This window comes from Thunnus albacares, chromosome 9 (genome assembly GCF_914725855.1).
Source record: "Thunnus albacares chromosome 9, fThuAlb1.1, whole genome shotgun sequence".
Lineage (NCBI taxonomy): Eukaryota > Metazoa > Chordata > Actinopteri > Scombriformes > Scombridae > Thunnus > Thunnus albacares.
Window position 1 is genome coordinate 13,306,758 of NC_058114.1, and position 21,274 is coordinate 13,328,031.

The 21,274-nt window shown below is 38.6% G+C and overlaps 2 protein-coding genes across 3 annotated transcripts in view; one reads left to right on the plus strand and one right to left on the minus strand.

Annotated features, from left to right (window-relative positions):
- The first annotated feature begins 210 nt into the window (after positions 1–210).
- Positions 211–5,348, plus strand: LOC122988421. The gene is made up of 3 exons (XM_044360700.1): positions 211–1,733; positions 3,217–3,437; positions 3,849–5,348. The coding sequence occupies exons 1-3, from the start codon at positions 1,095–1,097 to the stop codon at positions 3,988–3,990; spliced, it is 1,002 nt and encodes a 333-aa protein (XP_044216635.1). The 5' UTR covers positions 211–1,094; the 3' UTR covers positions 3,991–5,348.
- The window catches only part of abca7 (ATP-binding cassette, sub-family A (ABC1), member 7), a 34,452-nt gene continuing 17,242 nt past the window's right edge, over positions 4,065–21,274 (minus strand). The window contains exons 26-50 of one of the 2 annotated variants that reach the window (XM_044360698.1): positions 19,654–19,780; positions 19,513–19,536; positions 18,986–19,131; positions 18,623–18,747; positions 18,232–18,339; positions 17,357–17,549; positions 16,944–17,038; positions 16,336–16,368; positions 16,083–16,188; positions 15,918–15,992; positions 15,585–15,754; positions 15,043–15,220; positions 13,734–13,849; positions 13,030–13,174; positions 12,688–12,811; positions 12,238–12,367; positions 11,703–11,829; positions 11,234–11,296; positions 10,571–10,677; positions 10,304–10,445; positions 9,803–9,937; positions 9,224–9,327; positions 8,850–8,942; positions 7,016–7,265; positions 4,065–6,187 (exon numbers count right to left, since the gene is read on the minus strand). In XM_044360698.1, the coding sequence (XP_044216633.1) occupies positions 5,711–6,187; positions 7,016–7,265; positions 8,850–8,942; positions 9,224–9,327; positions 9,803–9,937; positions 10,304–10,445; positions 10,571–10,677; positions 11,234–11,296; positions 11,703–11,829; positions 12,238–12,367; positions 12,688–12,811; positions 13,030–13,174; positions 13,734–13,849; positions 15,043–15,220; positions 15,585–15,754; positions 15,918–15,992; positions 16,083–16,188; positions 16,336–16,368; positions 16,944–17,038; positions 17,357–17,549; positions 18,232–18,339; positions 18,623–18,747; positions 18,986–19,131; positions 19,513–19,536; positions 19,654–19,780 (3,393 nt within the window). In that variant the 3' untranslated portion in view covers positions 4,065–5,710. The remainder of the gene's footprint in view (positions 6,188–7,015; positions 7,266–8,849; positions 8,943–9,223; positions 9,328–9,802; positions 9,938–10,303; positions 10,446–10,570; positions 10,678–11,233; positions 11,297–11,702; positions 11,830–12,237; positions 12,368–12,687; positions 12,812–13,029; positions 13,175–13,733; positions 13,850–15,042; positions 15,221–15,584; positions 15,755–15,917; positions 15,993–16,082; positions 16,189–16,335; positions 16,369–16,943; positions 17,039–17,356; positions 17,550–18,231; positions 18,340–18,622; positions 18,748–18,985; positions 19,132–19,512; positions 19,537–19,653; positions 19,781–21,274) is intronic. The other variant, XM_044360699.1, reaches the window with a different exon arrangement.

Below are 21,274 nucleotides of genomic sequence, written 5' to 3' on the forward strand. Positions count from 1 at the left end.
AGACTCCAACGTCTCATCACGTCACCACGTAAGCGTGTTGCATCGACCAATGAAAAAAAAGAATCGAGAACGCATCTTATTATTACTACTATCTCCATTATTACTTAGTACGTAACTATCAACATTGACAATAAATGTGATTTTCTGGTGTTACACTGTATTTGGTGACCCATCAGATTTTGTGACCTTGCAGTATTGGAAGAATTACTCCTTTACTTAAATAAAAGTATGTGCTATATTAACTATATATTTTGACAAAGTACATCATTAATGAGTCAATGCATAAGTAGCATTTTAATATATCACTAACAGCCCGATTTTCTGCTAAATTAGTGATCTAAGTAAATTTATCTGATAATACTTGTATACTTTTACTTAGGCAGGATTTTCATTTGTCATGAAGTATTTTTATATTATTTTACTTAAGTAGTAAATGAGTAATACTTATTCAAATAATGCAGGTTACAGAATCTGATGGGTCACCAAATACAGTGTAACACCAGGACTCCACCTGACCATAATTTTTACATTATGAAAAGAGTTTCCTCTAATCAGTCACTACAAGGAGACTAGTGTTAATGATTATGAGTAATTTCCCTCATTTGTCAGAGTTTAGTTGTGTAAAGCCAACCTGATACAAATGTGCATAACTGGAGTGTGATTTGTTTTTTTAACTCCTGGGTGATTCATCTCTCTAAAAGATATCCTTTGGCACACCTCATCAGCAAATAGTCAGTCATAACTTACAAAATAAAGCCATTTCTACCTCCATCACCTGCAAAATCAAGCAGCTTTGAGTGTTTTCAGCTCAGACATGAGCCCTTTTTATCCCTGATTTGAAACGACTGTTTCCAGTCATCAGGAATGAAAGTTTGTGTGCATGTTACCATAACAGCCAGTTTAATAGGTCTGCCACGTAGTCATCTAATTGTTCTGAGGCTTTCTCACTACTGCTGCAGAGAAAAGGAGCTGAGACGCAAGTAAAAAAGCTCTGTGGAGTTTGGACAACATTTTATTTCTTAAGAGGCTGTTTTGAGAGATGTTTGGACAAATCCAGAGAAGAATCACAAAGGTGACTTTATACAAATTTTGGAATGTGGAAAGAAAAGAAGACAAGAGCAGAAAAACTAGGAAAACATGAACCAGACACATGTCCGATGATTGTGGGTGAAATGATGAAATCAGCTCCCAGGATGAGGACTGTAAAGTCAAAAGAGCAGATTAAAGTTACCACATCGAACAGCAGATCCACTACAGGCAAGGTTACTACTACATGTGAAAAATCAGGGAATATAATGAGGCTTTGTGTCAACTTGATGCCTGTTTTGGCCTCAGCTAAGGAGCCTGTGGAGGAGGAGAAAGAAGAGGAGAATACCTGTATGAATGGAAAGGAACCAGAAACCAGCAGCAAAAATAAATTGGCTGAAGAGATACATGATGATCCAAATGTCTCTCACACAGGATTAACTTTGGACAGAACCACAGAAACCAAACAACCAGTGAGTCCTCGGTTTGTTCTGCCACCGATAACTCAACCTAAACCACCTCCTGAGTGTCGTGATTGTCAAAAGACTAAGAACTGCTACACACTCTTACCTCCCATCAGTTTATCTGAGCAAACTACAATCATCTCTCCAAACATGACGGCTAAAGGCTGTGGAGGCGACCGACCAGTTACAGGACAAGCATCAGACAGCAGGCCCTGGATAGACAATCCTCTGTCCTCTAAAAGTGTGAGTTAACAGACAGATCACTGTGCCTGCTCCTTAAAGGATAAGTCCACAATTTTTCAAGTCTGTCTTAAAACAACAGTCAGGTGCCCATATGAACACTGAAAGAGGTTTTCCTTGCTGTAATCATTCCTCCTGTTCATACTGGCTGTTAAAAGATCCCCTTCAAATGTGCTTTCAATGTAAGTGATGGGGACAAAAATAAAAAATTAGAATTAGAATTAAAAATTGTATTTAAAAGTTGATCTGAAGCTTATATGAGGATTCAGCAGTCTGAGTTAGTCATATCAAGTGGATATCTGCCACATTTACAGTCTTTTTAGCATCAAATTCCCTCTTTGTGTTTCCTCGGACAGTGTTTCCCTGTTGAGCTGTGGTGGAAATATAGTAACAAAAAGAAGGACTTTGGCACTAAAAAGACTGTAACATTGAAAGATATCTACTTGATTTGACTCATTTGGACGGCTGAAGCTTCATATTACCTTCAGATAAACTTTTAAATACATTTTTGCACAGGAAGTGGCATGTGGATTTTGTCCCCCATCACTTTTAAGTGCATTATGAAGGGATCTTCTAATGGTTAGTATGAACAGGAGGAATGATAATGGCAAGAAAAACATGTTTCACTGTTCATTTCCCTACTGACTTGGAAAAACTGTGAACCTGTCTTTTAAAATCCTGAGATAACAAAATGCTGCTACTCAGGTAGAAATAGTTCAGTTTCAGTAAAAGGGGAATTAAAGAAAGTTGGATTTATATGAACCTTCATCAGCAACTTCAAAGAACTGCATCATCATCACACACAAGCCTGACACAGCGACCTGTGATTGAGACGACACAATTGAGTCACAATTTTGCACAAGAGATGTTTTAAAAGCCAGAAATTGCAGCAACTTCCTGAGCAGTGATTGATTTACTGGCATTGTTTAGAAACTATACGTATGAGCCTTGCCACATACAGCATGTACACATCATCTTTCCTATTGCCACTTTGCATTAGTCAGAGTAAACAAAAAGACACTATGAGACATTAAAAGTCCAGTTTTCACCTTTAAAATTCTCCAAATGTCAAAGGCGGTGAAAATAATACGATACGCTCATTATTACATTTGAAAATTCTTGTAAAATCAAGAAAATTTGGTACAAAATGAAATTTAAAGAGTAAATACATAACACATTATTAAGGCAAAACCTGATGTACATACTTTAAGAAAAGGAAGTGTAATATCTTAGAAGATATATAGCTTTTTTTAAAAGATACTCAGATACAAAACACACAACAAAAAACACTAAAATCAATAGTTTTATAGTTTAGGGCAATTTAAAAAACATGACTCAGAAAAATTAGATTAAAATCAATGTTAAAGAAATGAGTTTTTAAATAAAATCTACTCTGCTGCAGCATCTGGGTCTATTTTCAAACTATTTTGGCTTTTATAAGAGTTCATTGTCTGACCCTAACCCCTACCCTCTTTCCTTTTTGCAGCGGTCTGCGGAGTTTCGTCTTCCTGACATCTCCTTGTCCAGTCTGGAGGCTCTGCTGCAGACGGTCACACAGAAACTGGGGAGGAAACGTGGAGGCGGTGACGGAAGACCACAGAGACGCTTCCAGTCAGACCACCTCCTCACGGTCGAACACTGTCTCAGTGAGAGGAGGGTCGGGCAGCAGACTGAACGCTGCGCTGAGGAGGGAAAACTGACAAAAATGTATGTTTTTGGTGGTTCTGAGGAGAATTTGGCAAAATGTTTTATTTTCCCTCAAGTACAAACAGGGAACGTGGAATATAATATATCAGATGATATGATTTATAGTTTTTTTAAAACTATAATTTGCACATTTTATAATTTATTTAACTGTTTGGTTTTTAAGATTTCTTTATGCTGCTGACACTAATTTTTACCATTTCCTGATGACCAAGTATGTATATTTTAAGATATTGACTGTTTAAAATATTGTTGACTGTAACCTAAAATACAAAAAATACAAAATTGAATGAAATCAATTATTGAAGTGTTTTTGATGGACGTATGTATTTTTGCAGAACAACTAATCGGTTTATGAATAACGTCAGTGTAAAGACAACCCTTACATGTGTCTTCTGTCTTTACTTTAAACAGTCCAGCAGTATCAGGCACATCAGCGGGAGGATGGAGTGTCAACAAGCGGCGGAGCATCCCTCCTCTCTGCTCCGCACCGAAACCAACGCTCATCCTCACTATGACCAAGAAAAATCTCCTGACTCCCAACACGCTGCAGTGACTCGTCAAAAGACAACAAACTGGACTCACAGTGATTTTAAAAAGCGATGCAGGAAAAAACATTCACAGCAGACGTAACGTATACCCATGTTCTCTTTACTAGCATATTTTCAGTATACAGTGTACATCTAATGTTCAAGTAGAACAGTTCAAGCATAATACCTTAAAAGTACATTCAGTAGTAAAGACTTCACTCCAAAATGAGACATCCAACATAATTTGATTACATTTTTTGTTTCAGACTTTAAGTTTTGTGTTGTTTCAGGCTTTTTCAAGCCAGCTGAGTCTTTTAAAATTATATTTCCACATATTAAATTGGAGTATTTTAACGCAGCAGTTTACATTTTGGAGTGAAACCGTTCTGTTTATCTCATGCCTATACTGTAGTTACATCATGTAACACTTCTGAATATGTAACAGTGCATTACAGTGCAGTCAAAACCAGCTTTGGACATTCATTTGGCTATTTTTTTTTTTTTTTTTGGTTTGAAAAGAAAGAAATAAATATCCAGTTTTTTTGATTAAAAGAAACATTTAACAAATAAAAAAATAGTTAAAAGTTGACCAAAGGCATTGTTGTTGTTGTGTCTGGTGTTTACAGCTCAGACTGAACGTAATAATTAATTCTCCATTTCAAATGGACAAAACAATGTTGTTGCAGACCTTCATTATTTTATTGATCAAATTTGAAAATTTGGCATTATGTTAAAGAATCTGAAATTATGTCTACAACGCAGAGTCCCACCCGTGTACCAGGACTTCAGAGCTTATCCAATAATTTAATATTTTTCAAATATTTCATTATCTTTTCTAAGAATTTCTCTACATGTGATCTACGTATATGTAGAAACAAAATACATGATCTCATTCTTAAATAACAAAAATGATAGTAAATACCAGCCAGGTGTGTTTTTTTTTTTCACCCTTCATTTGAACAGTGATATTGTCACCAAATGACAGATCACATAAAATAAAAAAAAGTTTTTAAAAATACGTTAACATGTATAGACAAAATAATGATTTATAAAACGATAAAAGTTGTAAAGATCATCATTAAATATTTAAGAGGTATTCAATAATAAATTGTCTCTCCACTTCAGAGATACTGTATATTATTCTGGAACAACCCCTCAAATACTCTCTGATGTATAAAATCAGCTCAATAATGACATGTAACAAGTACTCGAGTTACTATTTGAGTGCGTGCAGCATTTTCTTTTTTAAAGTGCTTTTCTGCAAAATAAAGATAAGATTGCGAGAGGTCTAATGATTGAACCCTGAGGAACGCCACTCTTTGTTTTGAACCTATAAATGTTATTTGAGGATACATAAACTATAACTTTGTAGTGATGAGACTGACACAGAAAGAAAAAGACAGTGTAGAGACACTGTAAAGCTACCGATCAGTTTACGGGTGAACAAGGCACCAAAACCACATTAGGAAGCATTAACTTTTGGTTCTTTCTTCAGAGGAGGTAAAGAGACATATTTACCTCTACAGAGTCAGTTTCACCTTAACAATATCACTTTCAATGTCTATCTTTTCCACTTTTTCTCCACTTTTTTTTTGACTCCAAAAGATGGACTGTTCTACGTTGCATATGGAAGTCGCTGCCAGATTTGAGTAACATTCAACTGAATAGAAACAAAGTGATAAAAAGCTTTTAGCTGTAGTTGGTCCTTTCAACCTGAATCTTCTGCTCGTGCTGCACACGTCCACTTCACAGCGCGCTGTCCTGTGTGTTGGTGCCGACTACAAAGAGTGCAGAAGGATCTTTGCTGGAGCTCTCTCCTCTGTGTTTGGACCCACTGGGTTTACTGGTTTCTCCCTGAGCGCCACTGCTGTTTGAGCCGCTGCTGCTCCTCCGACTCATCTTCTCTGGCTGAGGTATTCTGCTCATCGCTGTACCGCTGCTTTTCTCTCTGTTGCCTTCTTTAGACTTACCTTTACTAGTTTTAGCCTGTTTTGATTTACCCTCTTTTGGTTTGCTGTCGGGTGATTTCCCAGGTGTCAGGTGATGCTGCTGCTGCGGAGGCTTGCTGGGCTGGAGGGGTGTGATTGACGGCTGTGCTTGGACGGTGGGAGGGTTAAACCGGTTGAGCAGGGCAGCCATGTTGGTCTGTACTGTCCCGTTGTTGATGAGCACCTCTGTGAGGCGATCGTCATCAGTCTGCTCTTTGGCAAAGTTGACAAACACCTACAAAAATCAAGTAGCTTTAATGTCACAGGAATTATTTGATTAATTCATATTAGCTTGGTCATCTTTTGAGAAAATGAAAGTCAACCAGCCATCACTTTCCTTCTGATAACAGATCTAAGTATGCATGATAACTAATCTTGATCTGCATGTTTGGAATAGGCGTGTTCGGGATTGTAACAAACTACAGCACATTATAAAGACAGTGAGTAAGACCATCAGAATCGAGCAGACATCAGCAGAACAGCTTTGTAATGGCGTCATTTTAAACCAGGTACTTGGCATCTTGAATGAGCAGCTCATCCGCTCTAACAGAAGTTATCAAAACTACAAGTTTTAAGCGATCCTTTGTTCCAGCTGCTATCTAAGCGTCTAACACCTGCAGCCGTCTGTGCAATCTGTAATGACAGCTAGCAGCACTATTGCACGTTTATCTTTAGTTTTATGGTATACATTTGTATTTATGTGATTTTTTTAACTTAACGTTTTATTTCTTGGTAACAATCGCAAAACTCTTGTGTGTAAGGTGTGTGTTAGTAGATCACAGACGGGTGTTTTTATTTAGGGAGGATGGGTAGCTACTCAGTCAACATACTGGATGAACCACAGTGAGACGATGACGTGCATCTTTTCTGTTTTCCTGTATTTTCTGCGCTGTATTAAGAGATCTAATTTAAGCCTGTTATGAAAGAAAACATCCCCGGACTGACTGACACATTCTATTAAAAGAATATCCAAGATCATTTCACCAGTTTTACAGAAATATTCATTAGTTAACACGCTTGAGAGATTTAAATCCTTTCCTCCAAGTTGCATCCTTCTCCTCACCTGGTCCAGAGTGGTCTGTGAGACAGAGAAGTCAATGATGCCCAGATCCTCATAGTTATTGGCCAGAACATTGAAGACACGAGCCAGGCAGCAGGCGTGTGAGGGCAGCTGGTACTGCAGCACGTTCTGGTGGCGCTCCTTCAGGTCGATGCTGGGGAAGGAGCTCTTCATGTAGGTGTTGATGGGGCAAGAGTCCGGGTCTGTTTTAGTGTCCGCCAGATGAAGGATGATGGTGTAGCCGTCACCAAACCTAAACGATGACAGACAGAAAGAAACATTATTTAAGGTTTAATATATCATATTATCATTACTGTTCATAATATATCATTACTATTTATTTGAATTGGATTAAATAAAAAAGAATATGTAACTACTAACACAATACAGAAACAAGTTAATCTCATGTGCTTCTACAAGATCATAACAAAAGTTATTCTACACAAGAACATACAGTTACTCCTACACGTCATACAGTTGCTTTGTGAGGCCCTTAAATGTCGGAGCTGTTACTTTTAATTGCCTGACTGTGTTGGTCTGAAGTGAAAATGCATCAGCCAGTCAGCCTCATGATATGTGTTCTTCTGAGATGGATGGTGCTACATTTTAGTGCAGAGTGATATAGGCAGTTTACTGTGTGCAGCTTACACCAGGGAGTTTTTGAACCAGTTGAGGATCTGGTTTTACATTTTTTGAACAAAATGTTCTTATAAGATATGAAATCAAAAACTCTACAGCTTATATTCTCCTCACAGTGATTCTATTTCTTTGGGTCACTTTGAAAATACTTTGTGTTTAACAGAAAGATTTGATGGTTCCAGGTTCTTAAATGTGAGAATTTACTGCTTTTCTTGGTCCTGTATGATACTAAATTAAATATGTTTGGGGTTTTGGATGATTTATTGGACAAAGCAAGACATTTAATGGTGCTTCTATGATGTTGTGGTGGACATTCTTCATTGTTTTCTGATGTTTTATAGATCAAACAAATAATTACTTAATCAATAATGAAAATAATTGTTAGTTGCAGCCCTATTTGACTTCAAATGGGAACATTTTATTAAAAATGAGAACTGGATGGGCCACTTCACAGAAAGCAAGATCCCAAAACACATTTTCTGGAAAATAAATTGAATAACTGTTAATGGATAAAATTATCTGGCAGGAATGTCTGTTTCATACAAATCCAGAAAATGAACAAATCAAAGAACTTTCTCACATTGATGCAAAAATCATATAAAAATCCAATATTGCTATAAAACAGTCCTTGTGATAAATACTACAGTATTAACAGTAAGGAAAAATTAGGACTGTTGACAAAACATAAATAATTGACTATCTTTTAACCATTAAAATTAAATGACTTTTAGCTGGTTGAGATTCCTGACAGATGAGAGAATCACGTGTGAAAGCTTTTAGTTTAATGGCATTGATGATGATGATGATGACTTGCACATAAATTGAGTCAAATATTGCGGGAATAAACAATGTAAGTGTCCTCATTTGCTCTCTTTGGTAATTTCTCTCTTCCAGACATCTCGTGACTGTAAACCTCAAGTGACTCAATCAAATGGCTTCTTCATAGATCTCGTCACCTCAGTGGAGACGCTGAACTCAAGAAAGCAAACTTTGTTTCTGCCCAGTGTTAATTCAGTATTTGACACAGATGAGGAAGGGTGAAATCAGGCGATGTAGAGACGTGAAATATTAGATCTTAATGTGGAACGACACAAATCTCCACAACATTCATTTAGACTAATTAAATGTATGTAAAATTGGTGACAGTTAGACAAAAATATGAAGATATAGACGAGGTAGGAATGTGGCGTGAGGTTACCTGTTCTTCAGGTGTTGTACAGATCCAAGACACTGGAACCTGCCGTTGACCATTATGGCCATTCTGGTGCAGAGAGCCTCACATTCCTCCATACTGAACATACAGACACCAGATAAAATCAATTTTCTTTTGCACACTGAGGAAACTACCAGCCAGAACTGATGCAGTAGTAGATACAGTATGTTATAGTAAAGACAGTGACAGTTATCAGTCTGAACTGATATAAAAATCACTTTCCATCAGTATTTGTATTTTTCAGCGCTCCACAGATGGAACAGGGGGTTGTGGGTATTCCAACTGGGTATTATAACCTTGCATTAGATTGATATCGACTTTTGATGGATTTGTATAATTTAGTGAACATCTCCTCCTACCTGTGAGAGGTGAGAACTACTGCTCTTCCCTCTTTGGTGACGCTGAGGATGCAATTCCACAGAAACCTTTTAGCCTTTGGATCCATGCCGGTGGTGGGCTCATCCTAACAAGAAGGAAAGAAATCATAGTGTGAAGGAAATAACCAGCAAGAGTTGAGATAAAATAAGAGAGTCTATGTGTATGTTTTGAAAAAAAAAAAGTTGCTAATGAAAAGTTTTTGTCAACATTTTGGAACACTTTTTATTTGTATGTTGTTTAATGAAAGCGTCGTACAATGTGTTACTGTGTGAAATGTTTTTCTTACAGTATAAATGTAGTATTTGTTTGGACATTCATGTATTTAAGTTTCTTTATCATATCAAGGGGGAAAGATGACAATTCAGCTACAATGTCTCTTTGCAACCAATAAATGTGTCTATTATTTATCCAACCCTTTATTGACAGGTGAAACAGATAGAATTTGGTTGGCCATTAGGTGACTTTAAGTATCTCTGAATTCTTAAGGTTTCACCCTCTGCGTTGAGAAACAATCTTAGTGTTTGCTCTCCAGCTTGTTGGTGAACAAGTTAAATCCTCACTAGGAATATGACAGGTGGAGACCCGATGAGGGAGATGGCAGTGGAAAGTTTCCTCTTGTTGCCTCCACTGTAGCCTCCAGCCTCCCGCTCAGCGTACTGGGTCAGTCCCAGCTTCTTCACCCCCCACTGAGCCACCTAAAGGACAGCAGAGAAAGAATGTCACTGTGACATCCTGCACACTGCAGCTAAATATACACGTCCATCCACAGGGGAATGCCAAACCTTTTTAAGTTTAGTGTAGTATAGAAAGACAGTGACAACTGTACACTGGCTGACTGACCTTGACATGTGAAATGTTAAGAACATGCAGGTTATGCAGAGCAGTGAAGTATCTCTTTACACTTGGACTTTTATAATTTAGAGATTCAGTGTCATTTAATTTGAACACAGTACAGGTAGTTAAATGTGTAAAGAACAAATGGGAGGATGTTCATTCACATCTCTACATCATATCTTGCTGTTATAATTTCGATCTTTGAGTGAACTGTTCCTTTACGGCACCTTGGCGACAGACTCCTCTGGCACCCCTCGCATGCGGGCGTACAGCTCCAGATGTTCCCGACCTGTCAACAGGTCGCTAATAGCGTCAAACTGTGGGCAGTAACCCATCAGCTGGTGGACTCGCTCCATCTCTGTCAGGACACTGAGAAACAACAGAAACACAGTTTCACACTTCATTTGTTCTGGTTGACGTCGTTTAGCAAATGAAGCCTTTATAGAGGTTGAATTTCAGTTCCTACAGGAGTGGGTGGTGGAGAAAGTTTATACCTGTGGTGGTTGAGGAAAGCTTCACCACAGGTGATGGGCGTGTCTCCTGTCAGCATGCGAAACGTAGAAGTCTTCCCTGCTCCGTTCACCCCCAGCAGACCAAAACACTGGACAGAAACACAACAGTAGCATGTTACAAATTCATATATTCATACAACAGCTAGAGGCAGCAGCTGGGATGTCTCCCTGGATACTATGTGAATTTATTTGATCAAAAATTGGATAAAAGTAGTAGTAATAGTAGCAGTTCTTGTGGTGACAGCAGCTGTAGCAGTAGTAGTAGTAGTATAAGTATGATCACAACAACAAATGTAGGTCTGGAAGTAGCAACAGCAGTATTTTTAGAAGCAGCAGCACAGGTGGTAGAGGTATTAGTAATAGTAGCAGCAGGAGCAGCTGTAGTAGTAATGATAACATCAGAAGCATTAGCAGTAATCTCACTGCAGCAGTAATATTGGTTATATTAGTAGTAGTTGCAGTTCAAGAAGCAGTAATAGTGTTGTAGGAGAAAATTGTGATTTATCAATACAGTGGCAATGAATAACAATGTTTCAGACTACAACAGTAACTGCAGCAGATAAACAAGGCTGCACTGCTGATTACAACAAAAGTCAGACATTTTATTAATTACAGACTGTTACATTCGGTGTTGTTATCTCTCACCTCGCCGCGAGGAATCCCGAGACACAGACGATCCACTGCTGGCTTCCTGCCTGCTTTGTAAACCTGAGAAACACAAAACACTTTGTTGCACTGACAACCAGGAATTCACTCTCAGTTTAGGATCAATTGAGAAGGTTTATCAAAGACTTTGCTCATCAATACGACTTAATACACTGATTATGTGTATTTGTGTGCGAGAAGATGCTGTGTTACTTTACTCATTGATACTAAACTCCAAGATGACACATGATGGTGGGTTGCAATTCAAAAGAAAGAAATGTGAGTCAGTTAAGATGAACTGCACATTCTGATAATCCTGTTTGTACTACCAACCAGTTGTACCAACGTGCTCTTCAAATGTTTTTTTATGGGATATCTTTTATGCTCCCATTTGGCCACAACAGCATTAATGACGTAGATGACTTACAGTTTTGCTTTTACTTTTGTAAGGCTTGTTTGCTGGTTGTACCTTGCTGAGATCTATCATGGTGAGGATGTCGGCTTGCGCGTTGCCAGTTTTGACCCTCTGTCTCTCCCTGGCCACGTCTTCATCTTCTGGACCGAGAGGAGGCATCTCAGGCTCGGCCCACCACGGCCTGAACAGAGCAATACAACACCAGAGAATTTAATTTAGCTTTCTCTGCTTTACTACTGTGGAATAGTGTGTAAAAGTATGACAGTCAAAAGTTTCATCTTTCCTATTCCCTTGAATGAGAAACTGTGTTCAAATGTTTGACTGGATGCTGCAGTTCAGTTCTGACCAAAAGCTCTGTCTGCGTTTTATTAAAATACTTTTAAAAAACATCCCACCTGATTTCTAACAGCAACATCTGTATAATTATTACATGTTTAATTTCATTTATCATGAAAAATGCCAAAGGTCACTGTGCCAAAACAAGAAATACATTTGAAGACTGATCTTCTCTGCTAGAGAAGTGCTGGGATAAAAATCAGAAAAAGCAGAGAGGTTCTTCTGTTCATGGAGACAGGAGTTTTGAATATACCTGAAGCGAATGAAGAACTTGTATTGCAGCAGTATGGTGAAGATGAAGAAGATAACACCTTCAGCTGCCATTGCAAAGAGGTTCTTCCCTACAAAGTCCCACTGAAGAGGGTCCAGAGTCTGTTTGGTGCCTAGAAGAGGAATAATTGCACAAAGACATTCCTGGAAAACAATCTTAAGTCATGTGTTTTAGCACATTTTAACACCAAGTTAGTGTGTAAGCAAGTAAGTGCTCTGTAGTAATCTAGCTGGTACATAAAAGGGTCTAAACAACGCAATATATAGTATATTCAAACTGCGGTGCACAATCACCTCAACAGTGAAAAACAGTTTCTCAGAGTACAGGGTAATACTTTGTTTCTTAAATAATGAAGAGAAAGATATATACTATGCAGTAAATAAAAGATTTATACTCAAACAGCAGGAATAAAACCCCTCCTTCGGTCCGTACCCAGTCTCTGAAAGGCGTCTGCCATGGCCTGGTTCTTGGCCATATCGATGAGTCCTCGTCCCAGGCAGAAATGAGGGAAGATGAGGAACACCTTCTTCAGGATCCGGTTCACCTCATTCAAATGCTGGAGAGAACAAATCACCAATAAATCGTGGACTAGATAAAGAACTAAATAACATTTTTTTAACATTTTATAACTTTGATAATGAATTTGTAAATTCCCAAACTTTTAAAGTTCAGAGCTGGATGTGACTGAATTCAAACTCTCACTGGTGGAAACAATGTTGCTGCAACATGTAGCTGTCTAGTTCTATGTTTATGCATGACCGGTGCAGTTTGTACCTCATCTACAAACAGCTCCAACACAAATGTGGCGATGCTGCCGTTGATCCCGATGAAGAGGTTGATGGAGGTCAGAACAACGTAGGCCGTGCTTGGAACGGAGAACACAAAGGATGCTGGGTACATCAAAGGGGTGATGGACCACCTACAAGGAACGATTAGATGATCCAGTGAGTAAAGACAGATACTTTACTTTTGTTACAGACCAGGATCCGACTGGCGGAGGGGGACAAAAGAATCTTTGTCTACATAGAGACACATGAAAATGAGAAAATCATCATAACAGTAAATTCAAGTAATAAGGAAGCCATTTAAACTTAAATTAGTGGATTTGGGTTCATTATATCCATCATAAAATGTCATTCTATGTCTAACAAGATAATTAAAAGGTTATCAATGAAAATATCTGCCTTTGTAGTTATGTTTGACTGAAAAAAATTAAATGACAGAAAGGTCAAGATCAAGACAAGTGCACAGGGAGGCTCTGAAATTAGTCTGAAGTGCAAAATGCTGGTCAGAATTATCTTTGGTGAATGAATGGGACATTAAAGTATTGAGACAAACAGATCAAAAGAAATCAGTAGATCCTGAAACATTGGACCAGATATAAGTCACTGATTATTCAGTCTACTCAGATAAGATGATGCATGATTTTAGGAGAGCAACAGCATTAAGAGAGGTCAGTGAAGTCTTCCTGAACGTACCCGTAGAGCAGGAGGAGCAGGACGAGAGCAGGCAGGTTGGTCTCAGAGACGTATGACTGCTGCTGGAAACTGATGAAGATCAGCACCACCATGGTGGCTGGGACAGTGTAGTTCAACTGACAAGATGACAAAATATAATTTCAGGAAAAAGAGGAAGACTTTCTTCTGTGTGTTTATTGAGCCAGTGAATATTATTTTTCACTGAGCATCATCTGACGGCTAAAAATAAAGAACAAGATCGATACATGACTGTCCTGATGGTGCTAAAAGGCAAACACTGAAAAGTGTACAGATGTAATTGAGCTTCAAAACATTGTAACATTTAAGTTACCGGGTGTTCATACCAGACCAAAAACAGCCCTTGTGTTAAGAGAAGGAGCTTCGCTGTTGGAGGTGTGTTGTTTTAGGAGAGGATGAAATACAAACCAATGAAGCCAGTTGGAGTAATAAATCCATAAATTTGAAGGCTTATCAGACTCGAAACACTTCCCAGCTCTTTATAATACTAACAGACAAGATTTTGCAGCACTGGAAGGGTATTATGACGAGAATAATTTTATCCTTCATTTTGAGGATTGCCAGTTGAAATAGGCTGTACTCTACCAGGAATGTGTGCCTACACATATTAGATGCTGAACAACATCTCATTTAAACTGCAGCAAAGGTTAAACTTTTTTTGCTGGACGATCCGGGCCGAGCCTTCTGGTCCCCAGCATTGGCACTTAAATTGCTTCAAGGCAGCGGTCTCATTGAAATGAATGAGGCGGCTTTCACACAGAGCTGTAGTCTGTCTGAATACAGCCTGAGCTTTGGAACAAGGTCCTTATCGCAAGCAATAACAATAAATGTAATAAAAAAAAGGTTTCATTTATGATAGAAAACCAACTCAGCCTTAATGTGGCAGTAAAATTATTAGTCGGCATATAAAGTTGATTATCTTAAGTCCATCAAATAATATTAGATTCAGATTACATTTCATTATTTACAGAACTACTATTTTGACAGAAAAATCTGAATATACTGTAGTTGGAAAGTAAGACAGAGGTCATGTTCCGTTGAAGAGGCACCTTGTAATCTGTGGCTTTTATTAATCTCAGTGTCTATACCGTCACTGACAGAATTAATCTGCTCCAAGTGTCAGTTTCTCCGCTGCTGTAATATGATGCATCACTAGACTCATTCCTTCCAATGAAGCTGTCCCACCAAATATGATAAATTACTTGACCTAACTGTCCAAGAACAGGACATTTTGAGATAGTTTTCAAAAGGAACACTTGTCACATTGTAAGAATATGTGTTGAGTACTGACCATGTCCCAGGTGAAATTGGCCAGCCAGTAAAGGATTGGTTTGACCCCGCTGACAAACTGAAGGTGTTTGGCTTTGCTGACTCGCTCCTCAATCAGGAAAAGGACAAAGCTGGCTGGCACAAAGGACATGGCAAATATCACGCAGATAGAAACCAGTACATCCACTGATGTGGCCATCCTGAAAGAGAAACACAGAGTCAGGTAAACACAAACAAAACATACTGTACATTATGACTGAGTCTAGCTAAAATAGTTGTAAAATTACCCGTTGTTTTTGACTGCAGATATCCAATTTTTAACTTAGCTTCTTCTGTGTAACTGGCTCAAGGTTCTCTCAGTCAAGCTATCATGTATGCTACACATTACTGCCAATTAAAGTGAATTATTATATTGAATAGACTTGAAACTTCCTTCAAATTAGGTAATCTATTGGGAATAAAGAGCCCTGATTGAGATAAATTCACCACTTGACAACTGATAGGGGTCAGTATATCCCACATCTGCCAACATCCACCCAAAAAACCCCACAGCAGAGAACTAACATGGCCATTTCGCTGAGTTGCTCCTTGGTGAGGTTGAGCGGGTGGTTGTAGGCGGTGATGCCGTGTTTTCTCCTCTCTGGACCTGGTGGCAGGCTGGCTCTCAACAGGCCGTTGTTCATCACGTTAACAAATGACACCATAGCATGCCAACCTTTGTTATTGTACCACACCTGAGTACAGCGGAGAGAGACACATTTTTCACTATTAAAGTTGACTGTATGGTGAGAAATATCTACACACAGCAGATGTTTATGTTTGGCCAGTTATTGACAGAAAGATTAAAAATACAGCAAAAGTTGAGACATAAACACACAAAAAGAGACACACGTTTACCTTGACGTTATTTTGACTGTTCAGTCCTCCCAGAAAATCCGGCAGTCTGTTCAGGAGATGATCCAGTGAACTATTCTGTGATGCACCAAAAAAAAACATCAGAAACATTAGAAACATTCAGGGAGACAGCAGGGTTGGTTAAACAAGCCTGAAAGCTCATTTCACCTGTGGAACTTGGTAACGAGTCCTGATTGCCATGATCGAGTCTTGGACATGATGCACCTGAGATAAAGTCTGGGTGGCGCTGCCCCCAAGGGAGAAGCCTCCATATCTGCAACACAGTGATTTAACTTTAAACAACTTCTGGAAATGTACCAAGGAGAACAGTTTGTTTTGTGCCTGTCTGAGTATAGGATTCTCAAACTGCAAAATACTACAGTTATAGGCACTGAGGATATTTTCTATGCCAACAACTTACCTGAATTCATTCACCCACTTCTTGGTTTTCAGGCTGTGAATGACACATTAAGAGGAAACTGTGAATCTGTGAGGAAAATTTCTCAAGGAAACACAAACATGAGCTCTCCCCATTAACATCAGTGTTCTAACCACAGCCATCTGTCATTTTGATATTCAAAATATGACGGCATTCACTCTAAAATGACACATTTTCACATCATCATCATCATCATCATTCAGGGGAATGTTGGTCTGAATGCTGTTTGGAAAGTGTCAATATTTTGCATGTCATCAACATCAGCTATCAAAAATAAAACTATCAATAAGGTTATGAGTTGTACAGTATGTAGGCTACAATTAATCAGATTTTATATTAAACTGAAAGCCATTAATAGAGGAATAAAAGCATTTTTTAGCAAATTTCTTCATTGGGAAATAAACAATAATTATTTTTTTAACAAACAAAACTGGGTCTTGATCATTGATATTAAAGACAGAGACTGCCTGATGGAGGTTTTAAGTCTGTCCAATAAGCTACATTAAAAACCAAAAACTTTGACCTAAAGTGAACAAAAGTACTTAATACGGAATATAAAATAGTTGTATGAATATTATTAATTGAAGTACCTTTTCTTAAGGATCTGAGAGTAGGTCTTCACCAGATAATCAGAGATGTTATAACTTGTCAGATTTTGGAGGATGTCTCCAGTCAACCTCTTAATCTAAAAAATAATAAAAAAAAGCAATGAGGTTAGATACAGGAACAGACTACAGTATCTTCCACATACACAAGCAAACATTTCATAAAGATGTTAAAAGGCTTCAGAAAACATTAACTGTGTTTTACATTAAGATACATTTTCAATTAATTCTTTGTATGTGCTTTTACTCAGCTCCATTTCAAACGAACGAAGATCAAGATAATGTCACATCACCATGTGAAAGTGCAGTGATGATGTTTTCAGTCCAATCTGCAATCCTGGATGCAGAACTCAGATCATTCAACAGTAAATCGACCCTGATCTGACATCATTACTGACCTGTGGAGGCGGAAGTCCACCGGCACCCTGCGGACAGTCAGGGAGCATCCGGCGGACATCCTCTGTACTACACTGACAGTCAGGAGAAGGTCTCTCTCTGCTCCAGTTGCCTCTGCTGAACATTTGCCAGGTGGAGTACGACAACTGTGGTCGCATAAAGAAGCCGCCCCGCTCGTTTTTACACTGAGGGCTCCTGCAGGGAGAACATGCAGTAGAGTGATTGAAGGTTTTTAATTTAAACTTTGAAAAGTTGCCTGAATATAACAGTATTAAAATAAAGTGCACAAAAACTGAATATTCATAGCTATACAGATTTTGCAAAACCAGACACTTGTGTTGACAGAGATAAAGTTGTAGAGTAGATGTTGTGGCAATTTCTACTAAATGCCAGTCGAGGTCATAGATTACTTAATCCAGAGTATTATACTTTGTGAAGATTCCACAAAGAGATAGAGAAAATTTTAGTTTCACCCTAAGCAGTAAGGTTTTTGTACAGTGTAATGAAAATTTTTGTAGTTTTTGGTATTCACATGTTTTTAATCACTTAACTGTCTTCCATTTGAAGTATGTTGGAAACTTATCTTTGATTCCATCACACGGCATAAATAAAAAACACGACAACTGATTGATGACAGACATAATCCTCAACAAGATTAAAATGCCGATGTGTATTTTTTGCTGCCTATCATGTGTTTAACATAATTTTGAATGTGGTATTTAAGATCCGGATATTTCTACCTTCCTTGCTATTTCCGCTACAGTAATGCCAGTCAGAGAGAAGTGTATTAGAAATGATGAATCATGTGATTCTGTATTACTGTGTGTGTGTGTGTGTGTGTGTGTGTGTGTGTGTGTGTGTACAGAGGTTGTCTTACGTGTTGTTGTACTCTTCCTCTTTCTCCATGCACTTGGTACCAAAACCTGGCTGGTCAAGCAGAGCTTCCAGCAGGTTCTCCACGGCCGTGTTTCCAGGGGCGTCGTTGCTGTAAATATGAAATCAGAGGTCCAAATAACAATGACAAGGGATTGTGTGAAGAAAACAACAGACTTGAACCTCCATTTTGTAGTAGGTTACCAGTGACAGAGTAACAGAGTAGACCAAACTATTTAATTGGAAGAAGAAAACAAATCAAAATCAGGAGACTACAGATTACCAATAAAATGGACGTGCTACAGCAGCTGTCAGTTAGTGCAAATTTTTTGATGAATACAGATATTTTCTGTGCTGTAATAGTAGTAATGGTGAATATTTGGGTGCAGGCCCACCTGTAGAAGGTGTACTGTTCTCCATACATCCAGGGCTGGAGCTGCAGAGAAGGGTACTTCCCAAATGGAGGTGCGATGAGGCTGAAGAGCAGGGCGATGAGCACAAACACAGCAGGCAGAACAATCTGAAGCACAAATAAAACTTCAGCTGAGTGACTCCTCCAGACCAACGTACAGACAGAATGTATTAATTATTGATGACTAGCAGCTGATTCTCCAGAGAAGTCAATAAAGACCCTAACCACTAATTAGTAACTGACAAAGAGAGGACAGCAATTGTTCTCATTATGGAAACCATTAATTCTATAACGACAGATGGCCTTTGAATCTAGCTCTCTAACAGCTGCTGGTGTTTGTCATCACCTGAGCGAAGAAGCCCCTGCGGCTCCTGCGAGCGTAAAGCCAGCGTTTGATGAAGAGAGCTCTCAGCTGTTGCCAGGTCAGCCACCATCCGGTCAGGGGCAACCCACCTTGGCCATCTCCACTAAGCAGGTCTGTCTCCTGAGGTTCTGCATGCAGGGAAGGTAAAATGTGAGAACTTACACTGATATAACGGGCTCAGTGCTGTCCACTTCTGAGATGATGGAGGTTCCCATTTGACTGGAAAAATACAGGCTAGAAATCTGACATGACCTTAGACTTTACGTATTTTATTGCTCAGTCTTGTTTTTAGAAATAAATCTTTCATTTAAAAAAATTTCCCTACCATTGAAAAAGTATGGTGTCTCACTCTGCCTAAAGTTTCTTAACGAAACACTGAGTAATTCTACAATTTGGCAGTGAAAAGGGAGAGCGACAATATTTTCAGATATATCTAATATGGGGAAAAATAAACACACTATCTTTTTCTATCTAATTCAGACTTTCAGTGAGTGGTGATCTGAAGGTACCTTGCTTACGAAGCCTTTTCCTTCCTGGCAGCATTATGGAAACAAACAATCAGACTTGGAGACAAAACAGCAGACTGACTGTACATGAAACACTGTGTGACACATACATGTATTTGTGCAACTGTGAGTGTGAATACACACCTGTCTCTGGTTCTTCAGCATGTCGTCTTTGTACTCTCTGCCTAGGTTGCTGCCGGCTATGTGGAGGTTCAGCCTGCGGCTCTGGTTCAGCATCCACACCAGTTTCCTCTGCTACTCGCAGAAAGATCTGGATATGATCAGGATGTCATGATAAAAGATTAAACTCTTTACAGACAAAGTTAGGTGGTCTTTGAATTGATATTTAGTGTTTTTAACTCTGTGTCAAAGTGTGACAGACTTTTCAAACAGGGTAAATCTACAAGGTCTAAAACAAGAATTTTGTGAATGAAACAAGCGCCAACAGGTTGAACAACAGTTGAAGCCACAGGCAGCAGGTGGCAGTAAAAGAGCGTCCAGTAGTAGCTTTACGCAGAGGTCAAAAGAGCAGCACGTATACCTCACACTGAGCACTTATCAGGCTCCATAAATCCGCTATCAGTGTTAATCTGATGTTAGCGTTAAGCCCATTATGACCATGGCTGCTCCACAAATATCCAGCCTGAGATCACGCAGGTGGGAACTGGAGGCAGATGGTGGGTGCATGGGTGAGCTGGTGTAGTATGTGCAGTGTGCATTCATCATCATTTACGGGAATATCAAACCCATCACTAGATTGAAATCTCAGATATACTGTGAAATAAAGAGAGATTTATCTGGTGGTGATGGCTTAATAAGCATTGTGTGAACTCATTTGGCAAGGCCTTGAATGTAAGGGATGATCGTTTATATGTAAAAGTTCGGCACTGCAGGTTTAATTTAGTTTTTCTGTGATGAGTTTACTGCTAACCAAGCTAGCCATTATACTAGCTGTCTGAGGCTAATGTGTTGCTAATACAACACTTAAAGTAGCTCATAGTTTAATGTTGGGCTGTCTGTTATGTATTTTATCTGTTACGTATTTTACTCTCTTTACTTTTACTACTGGGGGCTCTATGTGTATGTTTAATAAATTAATTATCATGTTGTACCTCCTATGTTGTCTTAATGAGTTTGTTTACATGTGCACTAGTATCCTGGTTATGATTGTATTTTTAGAGTATCCAGGTTACGTTTAGCGCGTGTAAACACCTTATCCTGGTTTCAGAAACCTGGATATGCTGCCCGGAGTACTCCAATAGAAACCAGGATACTGTCGCATGTAAAGACCTGATCCAGGTTTCTGAACATTCTTTGGTGGTGCAGAAAATAGAGGCTGGGATGTTCAAAACACAACTGAAACAGATGATTAGAAATCTGGATACTGTTAAAATCATACACACAGACATAGGAGTAAGCAGGATTAACATGTTCCATGTAAACATCCCGAATATGATCAAAACCAGGATAAAACACTCAATGTTGTTTTTTAAATACTGGTTTTACTTTGTTTCTTCCAGGCATTAGGGACAATGTAACTAATCTGACAGCTAGTCTTTAGTGTACTTTTGTGAATCCATTTTCTGTCTTTACTATACTATTTTTTTTTTACAAAACCTTTTGTCTCTTGTTATTGTTTCTCATCTTTTTCTGATTTGTAATCACTATCAGTGAATGTGTTGTCTTTTATCCAAAACAACAAACTTTTCTCTGTTTCATCATTACTTCTAGTAAAAACTGCAAAGTGTGTGTTTAGCTCGCTGTA

Bases quoted from the DNA above. Each gene is read 5' to 3' on its own strand.
- LOC122988421 (XM_044360700.1), top strand. From the start codon at position 1,095: ATGTGGAAAGAAAAGAAGACAAGAGCAGAAAAACTAGGAAAACATGAA. The intron at 1,734-3,216 runs GTGAGTTAACAG...TCCTTTTTGCAG, and splicing joins ATCCTCTGTCCTCTAAAAGT to CGGTCTGCGGAGTTTCGTCT. The intron at 3,438-3,848 runs GTATGTTTTTGG...TACTTTAAACAG, and splicing joins GAGGGAAAACTGACAAAAAT to TCCAGCAGTATCAGGCACAT.